The following is an 11415-nucleotide window of genomic DNA, read 5'->3' on the forward strand; positions in this document are numbered from 1 at the left end:
GTTCAAAGGTGGTACTGCACGAAAACCCCGTACCCTGATTATGCGTGAGCTATATTACTTTACATTCAAATTTATATTTATTTTACTTTTTTTTATTTTTACCTAACATTAGTTTAACTAATGTTTTGTGATATTCTATTTTACTTCATCATTCTACATATTATATATTCTCAAGATGATCCCACACTACCTGAATTATAATTAAAAGGATCAAAAAAGGATTGTTATGGGTTGTTTATTGTTGAACAAAAAGTGAGGTAGTTGACTATTCACTAATGTTGAGGTCATCATTATTGAACATTGGCTAGCCCGGTCCATGCTCCTCTGTGTGTTTTTCTATCCAAGTATGCTTTTTCTGCATTGCCAGTCTGTTTGGGATCAGTCTGTGAAAAATAAACCTTCTGCCAGTCAGACACCCTCCAAATTACATTCCCTCATAGTATTTATCTGTGTCCATATTTCTGTCATTTTTGATAAGATAAGGTCTTTGATAAGATCTTGGCAATCGCCATGAAGTGCAAAGCCATCAACATGCTTCCACTGTGTTTTACAGAGGGCTTTACACATTCACCGCCGTACCCAATTCCCTTTCTGCCTGCTGTAGATAGGATTTTCAGGCCTGCCACATCTTTCATCCCCAACTTTTTTTTTCCTCAGAAAAGAAATACACCCTAATTTCAGATGCTTTGGGGGTCACTTTATTTGTGCAGAAATACTATTTCATGCCTGTCAAACTCTGTTGTCTTTGTCTCTCTTTTTTAAGAGTAAACTAAATTACAAATTGTAGGTTTTTGAGATAGACATGCCCAAAAATGCTTGTTGTATTTTATGCATAGAAAGAAGAAATTGCAAAGAAGAAATTTGATAGACCTGCAGAAACCCAAAAAAACCCCACTTTGCCAACTTATATGAAAGTCTGGCACCTTGGAAGCAAAATATTTTAAAAATGAGAAGTAGGTCAACAAGCTATTTATCCATTAGTGGCAACTGACCAATGATTTAAAACGTTCATGTGTTGCTAAACAATATTGTTAAATATCTTAAACCTTTAAAAAAAACTAGCAGAAATGAATTTAATATAATAAAATAAATACAGGTCATGATATAAAATATGCCAAAGCAAACAAATATGTTATTATGGTAAGAACTCTACAAAAGAAGGAGTGGATGGATTTATTTTCCAAATTTATTTGTCATTTAATTTTTGGTTTAAATTCCCAATTTCATCCTTAAATGTTCAATTAATATAATGAAGTAAACTGTGATCACAAAAAGGAATTCAAAATAAATGTGTTGTTCCATCCCTACCGTGTAATTCAGAACATTTCATGTGAATTCTATTTACGATTATATAATTAATAAACCCACAAAGTACCCTAAAGACACGCAGATAAGCCTGACGAACACAGTGAGAACTCATTTGCATAAAGTGCGCTACATCAATGGATGTGTATACTTTTTTTTACTGCCCAAGCGCCCACGATCTCATACAGTCCGTAAACATTAACAAATAAAGGGCTCGTCCGGGATTTGAACCCGGGACCTCTCGCACCCAAAGCGAGAATCATACCCCTAGACCAACGAGCCATGCTGCTTCGTGGAACATCGTCCATCATATTCGAACGAGCTAGGCTAATTGCTGGTTACACTGTTAATATACAGTATATTCATTATTGAGCACAGTAATCAAGGTCTCGACATTTTGATGCCAGACTGCACGAGTAACCACGTCGCTCTCTCTCAGGATACCGTGGTTTGATTGGTTGGTGCCTGGGCTGATGGCTGACGTCACCCCATTCAGCCTGAAACGCATCCGCTGTTCTGGACCAGCCGTTTCAAATGCATATCACTAAGCAAGGGAAAGTACCAGAGCACAAGGCCACCTGGGGAAGGACAGCGCATGCGTGTGTAAAGTACGAGGCGAACTGTCCAATGAAATGCTAGAAAATGTTTTTATATAGGAAAAGCTTGAAAACACATGAAGTTAATAGCTACACAAACAAATAGCAAAAGACTGCAAAATGACCATCAAACACTTAAAATAAATCAATTTTTTGTCTGAAAATTTTCACCTTTAAAAATCAGATCAGTGTATATATATTTAAACACAACACAAAGCCCATATCCATGCGAAAGAAACTAAATTACAGGGATACTTCTGCGCTTGCGTGAGGATTAGTCGGGCGGAAGTTGCTTTGATTGCGGAAGTGTACAGATGCTGTTGGTTGTAGGCGCAGCTTACTAACAATTAGCCTTGGGGCCGTAATTTGACCGTGTTTATTATCCACTTGTATGTAGTTCTGTGGGAGCTTCGGGTTCAGGTTCACGGCTCGATCAGGTAAGAAGGATGATGGAATTTGTACGGAGGTGGAGAGCTTTTTACCCGTTTATTAGAGGCTAACTTAGCACAGGCTAACGCGACGTTTTTAAAGAGCTCGATCAGTTCAGTGACAGGGATACAGGGATCGATGGGAAAATATAGTGACACACAGGGAGTGTCGTGAAGTTTTTAAAGGAGGTGAAAGCAACCCTGAAGGTTAAATAGGCCATGACCGAGCTGGCAAATTGTTTGGATAAAAAAACGAAGTCTGGCACGACATATTTGTAATTTACCCGTTTCTATAAAGATCACACTGACTGTAAACATAAAAGTTACTGTCACTGTGGTTTTTACGTTTTACTTTCTCAAATACTCTGTCAATAAATTTTCTAAGGAATTTATTCACGTCAAGCACCTTATTCGTGTTTTTATTGCAGGTTAATTTTGATATTATATAGTTATATAGACTTAAAATACACAGTCATGTTGAGAAATCTAATTTTTACCCGCATTTGATGACTGAATACTTCTGAAGTTCTTGAGGGTTTATCTCAACTATAAAATTTAGTATCACACGCTGCCAACCCCAGCTGTGGTTGTGTCATCTCTTTGGCCTGTTTTAATTCTGTGTGAGTCTACAATAAGGGTAGATTACTGGATAATCATGTTAAAAGGTTTAAGGTTTCTCTAGGCTTTCTTGCTTAGAAGAAGAGTATTGGAGCCAAATGAAAAATAACACCTTTTTAAATACATAATATCTTTAAGCCGTTTTTATAATTAGGCTTACAGACACTTATCCATAAAGCAAATTTTGTTTACCAAAAATACCATCACGGGTAGTCACTTCCTACAGGCCTATTCTGAGTCTACAAAACAAGTTTCAATATTTTATGCAGATATCAGTGTTGTAATTGGTAATAAAGTTTAGTTTTTATCCATGAATATCTCCTTAGTTTTATGTTCATCATCTACTTTATGTGGGCAACATAAATAATTTAGACTTAACAAAGCAGTGACTAAATATGTGTTGCATAATATTACGAACTTGTTATATAGACCATATATAATATAGTCTATATATACACACACAATTGTATTGTTTTTTTGGGGGGGGGGGGGTTTTGGGCGGGGGGGGGGACAAGACTGTTTGTGCAGCTGTGTATGTTAGAAAGAAAACGGTAGATAGCACTGGACAACATGAACCACAAGTACCACCCCTCCGCTGCTTTTATCAGCGCCACACCTCTTGAGCTAAACTGTTAAGAAGTGGCCGCCTCTTTACACACTGTGTTTCTGTGCCTTCTAGCCAAGAAGCCATCATGGGAGAATCAATAGCAGCCTCCCAGCAGTTTTTTTTTCCCTAAATATATTCAGCAGCCAGTGATTTTTAGACTGAGTTGTGGCCTTGATACTGAGGACACACTGCCTCTTTGTGCTAGCGTATACGAGAGTCTGTGTTTCCTACATACTTACTGAATTAATTAACTTAAAATATACTCTATATACGCATAGTTTCCAGTGATGTCATTGTGAATTCCTAATAGAGTCATTTGTTAAAAACTCCAGCTGGATATGCCTTAATTTTTTTTTTCAAGATTCCTTCTTGCTGTTAACTTCTAATAAAATGTACATTTCCTTAGGACTCATGAAGGTTGTAAAGAGTTCTGAAAGCAGATGAAGCAGTGTCTGACATAAAAACTGTGAAACAAATGTGCAGCATTTTAGAGGTTTAAAGGGGGCCAACTAAATGTTCTCTTATTTATTCCCCACTCTAGTTAGCTCTATAGTTTTGTTTTTTACCTGCTTAGACTTTCCAATTCCTGTTTGAGAATGAAAGTCTGACTCTGCACAGTCTTTGAATAATTGTGTTAAATTGTCTTTTTCTCAGTATTAACCAAAATAATCATGTTTAGTTTTACCTCCAAGTCAGAATTCAGATTGACAGTGTGTTCAAAGGCTCTCGGATGTTTAAACCCGGCGTTATGAATCCACTGTTGGCTTAAAGGCACCACTGAGTCAGCCTGTTTCTCCAGTCTTACAGGTTGAGCCATCGTGATGGCCGATCACACTGATGTCAGCCTGCAGCCGGAGGAGCGCGTCCGCGCCCTGACCAAGAAGGGCAGCTCAGTGGAGATTAATGACGACATGCCCCCACGCCGCTACTTCCGCTCAGGCATGGAGATGATCCGCATGGCTAACATCTACACGGAGGAGGGCAACATCGAGCATGCCTTTGTCCTTTACAATAAATATATTACGTGAGTGTCTTTTCACATTTCTGTCCGCATTGACTGAAGTAAGCTGAAGGAGTTTACGTAAAGACCTCTCTTAAGAGTTTTCTGACCTTTATGGGTCTTGATATTTTTTTCCCCCTCCTAAGGCTCTTTATAGAAAAACTTCCCAAGCATCGGGATTATAAGACAGCCAACATTCCTGAGAAAAAGGACACACTAAAGGTCGTCATCCAGTTTTATTTTGTTTGTTTTTTTGCATTACTAATTGTTTTCAAGGAAAGTTGGACACTTACTTCACTTACTTCATTCTGATTAATCTACAGAAACTGAAGGATGTTGCGTTTCCTCAGGCTGAGATTCTCAAAAAGGCTCTACTGAAAAGATTTGAACAGGAATATGCTCAATATCTTGTCAAAAAGGTGAGCTGAGACACTCTTTTGTGAATTTACACCCTTGCATCACATTGCTGCATTAACCTCCTAAGACCCGAACTCTTTCATGGCATGCATTTTTAAATTCTCTTTGCTATTTGGGCTGTTTGGGACCTGATGAATGTAAAAACAAAGAATTTCCAGATTTTTTTTTTTTACCTGATTTTATCTCTGACAAAAATAAGATTGACATATGAGGACATTTGTTTTAAATTTCAGTAGAACATTTGCAGTATAATGTCCTCGTTAGTGGTTATCAGGCCCTTGTAGAGTAAAATTTTTTATTTTGGTCTAGACATCCCAAAATGTGATGTCCACATATGTGGACGCCAGGTCCGAGGAGGTTAAGTCACACTGGAAAGGTTTAAGAGATTTGAAGTAATTAAATAAAAACCAATTTACATTTAAAGTCCATAAGCAGGTGAATCATTAACAAGCCCCACAGTAACCTCATATCACAGTTCATTAATATGCACCTAAGCTGACCTTGAATAGTCAATCAGTAGCAGTTCATGTGCCACACTAACTGTTCTACAGCAAACTTGTTTCATCATCAAAAAGATCAATACATTTAATGTTGCTGTTTAAAAAAGGGCCAAAAAGAGAAACCACGGCTGAAACTAAGCCAGTATGTGATGTGTTTGCTACATGCTCAGAAAGAGGAGGAGGAGGTGTTGGCGCGGCAGCAGTCCAAGCAGCGAGCGCTGGACGCAGAGCGGGAACGTGTGGCTGAGATGCAGCGGCGGCAGCGGGAGCAGGAGCAGTTCAGTGCCTTTGAGGAGATGATCCGCCGCCAAGAGTTGGAGAAGGAGCGCCAACGAGTGCTTCTGGAGTTTGCCACTCCGGCTGAGCCTTCCTCTGACACACCCCTCATCCCAGGCATCCAGGGCCCCCCGTTAGTCTCCCCTACCTTTCCTCAGATCCCAGGTGAACTGTCCAACCACCAACATAACCGCCCTCCCACATCCATCGGCACACCCACCACCGGCCCGCCCAGCTTTGACCGCTCACTCAAGCCGGGGTCTCTGGTCAGCCCGGGGAATAACAGTGAGTTCATTCTTTTGTGTCACGGTGGGCTGGCCTTCACAGGATTTAAAGCGCTGCCCTGCTCCTGGGTGAAAGTATTTATTCCTCTGAGCTGATTTCTTTCCCCCCCGACCTACTTAATTTCGTTTGTTTGTTTGTTTGCACCATGACTTGTTTCAGAATCTCACAAGAGTCTAACTTTCCCATTCAGCTTTTGTGTATGGTCTCTGCAGATACAATGGTGGATGCCCTTCGGCAGTTGGCTGTTCCCGCTGAGTTGTGCCGGAGCTTTCTGAGGTTGGCTGAGGCCAACACAAGCAGAGCTGTAGAAACTTGTGGCATCCTATGTGGCAAACTGGTAAGAAGCTGGAACAGTGTAGCTATGCTGGAGCGATAGGTTGCTTTTATGCAGCCCTTGAGCCCAGAGGTGCTAAATGTTGTGTCAATAATTCTGAGACTGTGAACATTTTATGAATGTGGATTTTAAATTAAACAACAGTTGATGTCCCTCTTCAGAGGTGTAGAAGATAATTTGACTCTTATCTCATTGCTCTTTGGCTACTCTGCCCATTGTTTACATTATATCATTTGCTGGTGGGGTTAACTTCAAGCTCTTTCCACTTTTCTATGAGCATGACTGAGCGTTTTTGCTAGCAGCTCTGTAAGTGCTCAGTGTTAATTTTGTGCAGGCAGTGCCCTTGGGTAGCACTTTGGCAGACAGCAGGACATGCATAATTTAAATGAGTATAAAAGCAAGACGCTTTTTGTGTTTGGTCCAGACCAGAAATGCGTTTACTGTGACCCACGTCATCGTACCAAAGCAGTGCGGCGGACCGGACTATTGTGACACGGAAAACGAGGAGGAACTCTTCCTCATGCAGGACCAGTATGATCTTATCACACTCGGCTGGATACATGTGAGTAAAAGATGGGCAGGTTGGCGTCAGTGCTGACGAATAATCAGAGTCACCCACACCAGTCAGCTTAGCTTATAAACTTTATTCAAAGAATAGATTAAAACATTACTCACTGAAATTTTAAAACAAGAGCATGTCAGAAGAGAAAAATATAAATGCGTGTAAATTATAGGAGTAAAATCAGGCATAGATGATAAATAAGACGATAACCAGAAGATAAAGACGTCACCAAAGCCACCCTGTAAAATGTCTTAAAAAGGAGGTCACTGATTCATAGTGAGGTAATCCTCTGTGTCTGATTTCACACTGAAATAGATTTTCCTCATGTGTTCACGAGGGCTGAGGGGAAAAAGTATCGTAATATTTTGTGTGGTGATATTGTATTAATACAACAACACCAAATATTAGCATTGTATTAAATAAATTAAAATACTATATGAATACTACAAATAAGAGCGCTCACCTCATACTGAGATTCTTCTTAACTCAGAGCAAACCAATGGCTCAGTCACACGAGTAAAGATGTAACTGCAACCTCATTGCATCTACAAAAACATTCTGAAAATAGCGACAAGAACAGGAAGAAGCAACGCTCAAATATGAAGCTAAAATTGAGGACTGTTTAATGGAGGCTGTCAAAAACTGTCTAAACAGAGGGATTAGAAACCACCCATCACATTCTTCAGTAATGAATCGTACTTTAATGCTGCTTAACTGTGTGGAACCTCGTATCAACCAAAGTGGCGAGTAGGTACTAAAACCTGCCGCCTAATGTAAAACTGTTCACTGATTGGTTTTGAGTTTGTATTAGTTCACGTGTATAGTTAAACTTTTTTTTTAGACATTCTGACCTGCATAAACTACAGTTTGGTTCACAAGAATAAGTCCTCATGGCTACCACTGGTCCTGTTCTGCTGTGTGATGAGCACTGAAGTAAACTGAGGTCTGCCCTCTGTGTTTCCCAGACTCACCCCACACAGACAGCCTTCTTGTCCAGCGTAGACCTCCACACGCACTGCTCCTACCAGATCATGCTGCCAGAGGCCATCGCTATAGTCTGCTCGCCTAAATTCAACGAGTGAGTTGGAGAACTCAGTGTCCTGTCTTTACAGACTATGGGATGTGTTTTTTTTTTTGTTTTTTTTTTTTGTCTTTTTCTGTGATCTAACTGTGTGTGTGTGTGTGTGTGTGTGTGTGTGTGTGTGTGTGTGTGTGTGTGTGTGTGTGTGTGTGTTTCAGAATTGGCTACTTCAGACTGACAGATCGGGGAACAGATGAGATTTCCACATGTAAACAGAAAGGGTTTCATCCTCACAGCAAAGAGCCACCTCTATTTACAGTAAGTATATCTGTGCTGTGAAGTCATAGATGCAGTGTTGTCGCAAATGGACAGAATTTGTATCGCTAAAGAAAACGATGCAATTTCTGGGGATATTGAAGTTGTATAGATGATTTAGGATTATAAAAACAAATTTAACTGCAAGTGGCACAAAAAAAGAAAAACACGCTGTTATTTTGAAAAATCTACCACTAAAGCATCCTATAATTAACTGGTGGCTTTTATTGAAAACATCTTCTGTGCATCCAGATTAATTTCTATAACTCCTATAACTGGAGTTACATTTTATTTTGAAAATCCCAAAGTGTTTAAACAGGATTATAATTTCCAGTAACTAACTGGAGTCTTTTATTTTTTGAAGGATTGTTAATAATGATGTAAAAATAATCTCATCTTGACAGACTGAGTGACTGAGCCTCACGACTTCCCCTGGAAACTTATTTTACTTGCCTCTAACCAGCCAGTTAGAACAAGGAAAAGTATTGGCCTCCCACCAAATCACTATTAAAGTGATTTCAGTGTCGCAGTAAAACCTCAAGTCTTACTAAAGCTGTAGTGGGATTGCATCATCATCATCTGCTGTTTGGTGGTCAGGAAACTGAGTCTTTTTCCTGTCTTGGCATTCCAATAAAGTCAGCCATGTTTAACATTATTTGAAGTTTTCAAAGTCTGCGCTCTCTCCATGCTGTGCCCACATTCTGCCAGATCTTTTTTTTTTATTTTTTAAAGCTCTTTTATCTTTATTTAGAACAAACTACTCCACACAAAACTGCAGGTGTGGCCAAAAGCTCCTTCCTTGTTTCTGCTCCAGTTTTTCTGCTTGTAAATTTCCACCATGTGCATGATGGGAAATAACCTCAAAAGGAATCCAACTGTAGTCTTGCAAAAAGTAAACATGTTTATAACGTATGACTAAAAATTCTCACATGCCTGGTTTTTTTTTTTTTACGTGCCAGGGTGGTATGGAGGTAGATGCAACACTCCAGAATAAAGATCTTGTTTCCCGCAGCTGTAGAGTACAGTTTATCTTCCCTACAGATACGTAGATGTACTGTGCACAGTTTTCTGTGGAAAGTCATATATGATTTTTGGCACGGGCAGGGCTTATTGCCAAAAAAGTGCAGATGAAGTGATGACCCAGGGTTCAGTGTAGCTTTTTCTTTCTTCCTTATGTGAGATATTTGGGTCACTTTTAAAAGGTTAGTTAACTCAAAGAGTACTCAAATCTACTCAATAGGAGGTGTTTTCTTATATTTACTGCAGTATCTCAGTCAGATTAAAGGTTCATAGAGAAAAATTAAACATCTTAAATAGATTTGATTATTACTTTTTCAATAAAATAACTTAAATGTTTTAATAGTTAACACATTTCTCTAACATGTGAAGAATCCCAGCATCCAAACAAGGAGGAGACACAAATCCAGCCTCAGGGAGTCACAAGCTTAGTGTCCTCACAATGGCCGTCCCAAAGGCGGATAGATGGGAGGGTTGCATCAGGAAAGCCATCCAGTTTTAACTCCGTACTAATCTGTGGGCTGGATAACTTTCATCAGATCGAACTACCTAAAGCTTCCTGAGAATTGCTTTTTTATTTATTTCATCAGTAATGAAAAACTGCATGTATAGAATCAAATCTGTTTAAAAAAACAAAAGCTTGAGAAACTGATTCTTTTTGTCCCAAAATAGAATTTAAAAGGATTTTTCCACAAGTTATTTGTGTGCAAACGTGTGATATTACAGCTTTATGAATGGCTCACTGTCCACATCGTTGGCCAACAGCATGCTAATTAATGTTAAGAGAGCGTAAACCAGGAAATAAATATTTCAAAAGTACTGTGCTATAATCACAAGGAGACGTATATCTGCCTCCACATGAAACGTCTGCTGCGATTCCCAGTCCAGCTCTTGTTTGGCTCTGCTTGGGGGGAGGAGGGATGGGAATGGGGTACGGTAGTGGCTAACTGTTTGAGCATGTAACTGAAATGTGTTTCTCCTTTTTCAGCACGCCGGACATGTCACCATCACTGATGGCACCGTGTCCATGATGGATTTGCGGTGATCTCTTTCCTTTGTTTCACCAAAACACTCACAGACTGTTTCATCAAGCTGGGGAAAAAAAACACTCATTTTTATTTTCAGGGCGGTTCTGAGCAGATGCTGGCCGCGAGTTTACCATAATTATGGACCTCGGTTGTTCTCAATAAGAACAACGCTGCAAACGTTTTTCTTTTTATGTTTTTTGTTCTGTTAAGAAGATATTCCACATATTGTTGCACTTTCCAAACAAGCAACCAGCTGAAGGACTTGTTCTTGGGGCCCTTTGTTTCTGTCAGTGTGCGGTGTACTTCTTTCCTTTTGTCATTAATAAAGATGTTCGTTCATCAGTGAGAGACGCACGTCTGGTAACCCAAACCTTTCTTGCACCATCGTCACATTTTGGTTTCTGCCTGAAGGATAAAGTGCCAAGGATGAGAACATAAACTTGTTTTTGAGTTTTTCAGTCTGCAACATGAAGTCCAGTGTGGAGTATATAATTTATTCTTTGTTCTTTTAAATGAGTGATGAGAGAAGTGAAAGCAAGTTGTAACTCAGGTATGCAGGCGGTGCTTGTGTTGCTGCGCTGTATTCTATTTTTATACCCCATCACTCCAGATCATCCTCTACCGTTAAAGGTGTCTGTGTGAAGTTTAAAAATGTCCTTATTGTTTCTTGGATAAGGGATTGGTCGAGCTTTATCATGTGTTCATGCTTCAGAGGACAAGTGTGCAATCTGAATGTACCTGAATGCTCCACATTACAACATTTTACTAACCACCCGGCCCTGGATCATGCCTCTGTAACCAGTTTTGTTTGCTCCCTTCTCTTGTTAGAAGAGGTCAATGATTAGCCATAATTACGAATTAATTGCCAAGAAAAGAATAAACTTGTAGATGAATTTATCCTGTATTGTCTTGTTATGTTTGTACACTGAGAAATAATGTCAGAAATAAGAGATGCAGCTACACAGATTGGAAGAGGAAAAAGAAGATGAAGACAAATACGTGTCCAAAGCTCGGACGGGACGGTTCTGGACGATTCAACAGATTTGTAATGAAGGAAATTGATCATTTTACATAAGTGAGCCTGTAGTTTGCGAAAACGCAGCCAG

General features: G+C 39.5%; 1 protein-coding gene and 1 non-coding gene across 2 annotated transcripts; one reads left to right on the forward strand and one right to left on the reverse strand.

The window, feature by feature from the left end:
- Positions 1-1515: 1515 nt before the first annotated feature.
- On the reverse strand, positions 1516-1587 carry trnap-ugg (transfer RNA proline (anticodon UGG)). Its single transcript has one exon. It is a non-coding gene; the product is annotated as a tRNA-Pro (tRNA).
- A 594-nt stretch (positions 1588-2181) lies between these two features.
- On the forward strand, positions 2182-11206 carry LOC113034011 (STAM-binding protein-like A). Its single transcript, XM_026188283.2, has 10 exons — positions 2182-2338; positions 4354-4578; positions 4701-4776; positions 4878-4973; positions 5642-6032; positions 6245-6369; positions 6791-6928; positions 7894-8006; positions 8168-8267; positions 10270-11206. Exons 2-10 carry the CDS (start codon positions 4376-4378, stop codon positions 10324-10326), a joined length of 1299 nt encoding a protein of 432 aa, XP_026044068.2. The 5' UTR covers positions 2182-2338; positions 4354-4375; the 3' UTR covers positions 10327-11206.
- The last annotated feature ends 209 nt before the right edge of the window (positions 11207-11415 follow it).

The sequence above is a fragment of the Astatotilapia calliptera genome, chromosome 12, assembly GCF_964374335.1.
Source record: "Astatotilapia calliptera chromosome 12, fAstCal68.1, whole genome shotgun sequence".
NCBI classification, from domain to species: domain Eukaryota; kingdom Metazoa; phylum Chordata; class Actinopteri; order Cichliformes; family Cichlidae; genus Astatotilapia; species Astatotilapia calliptera.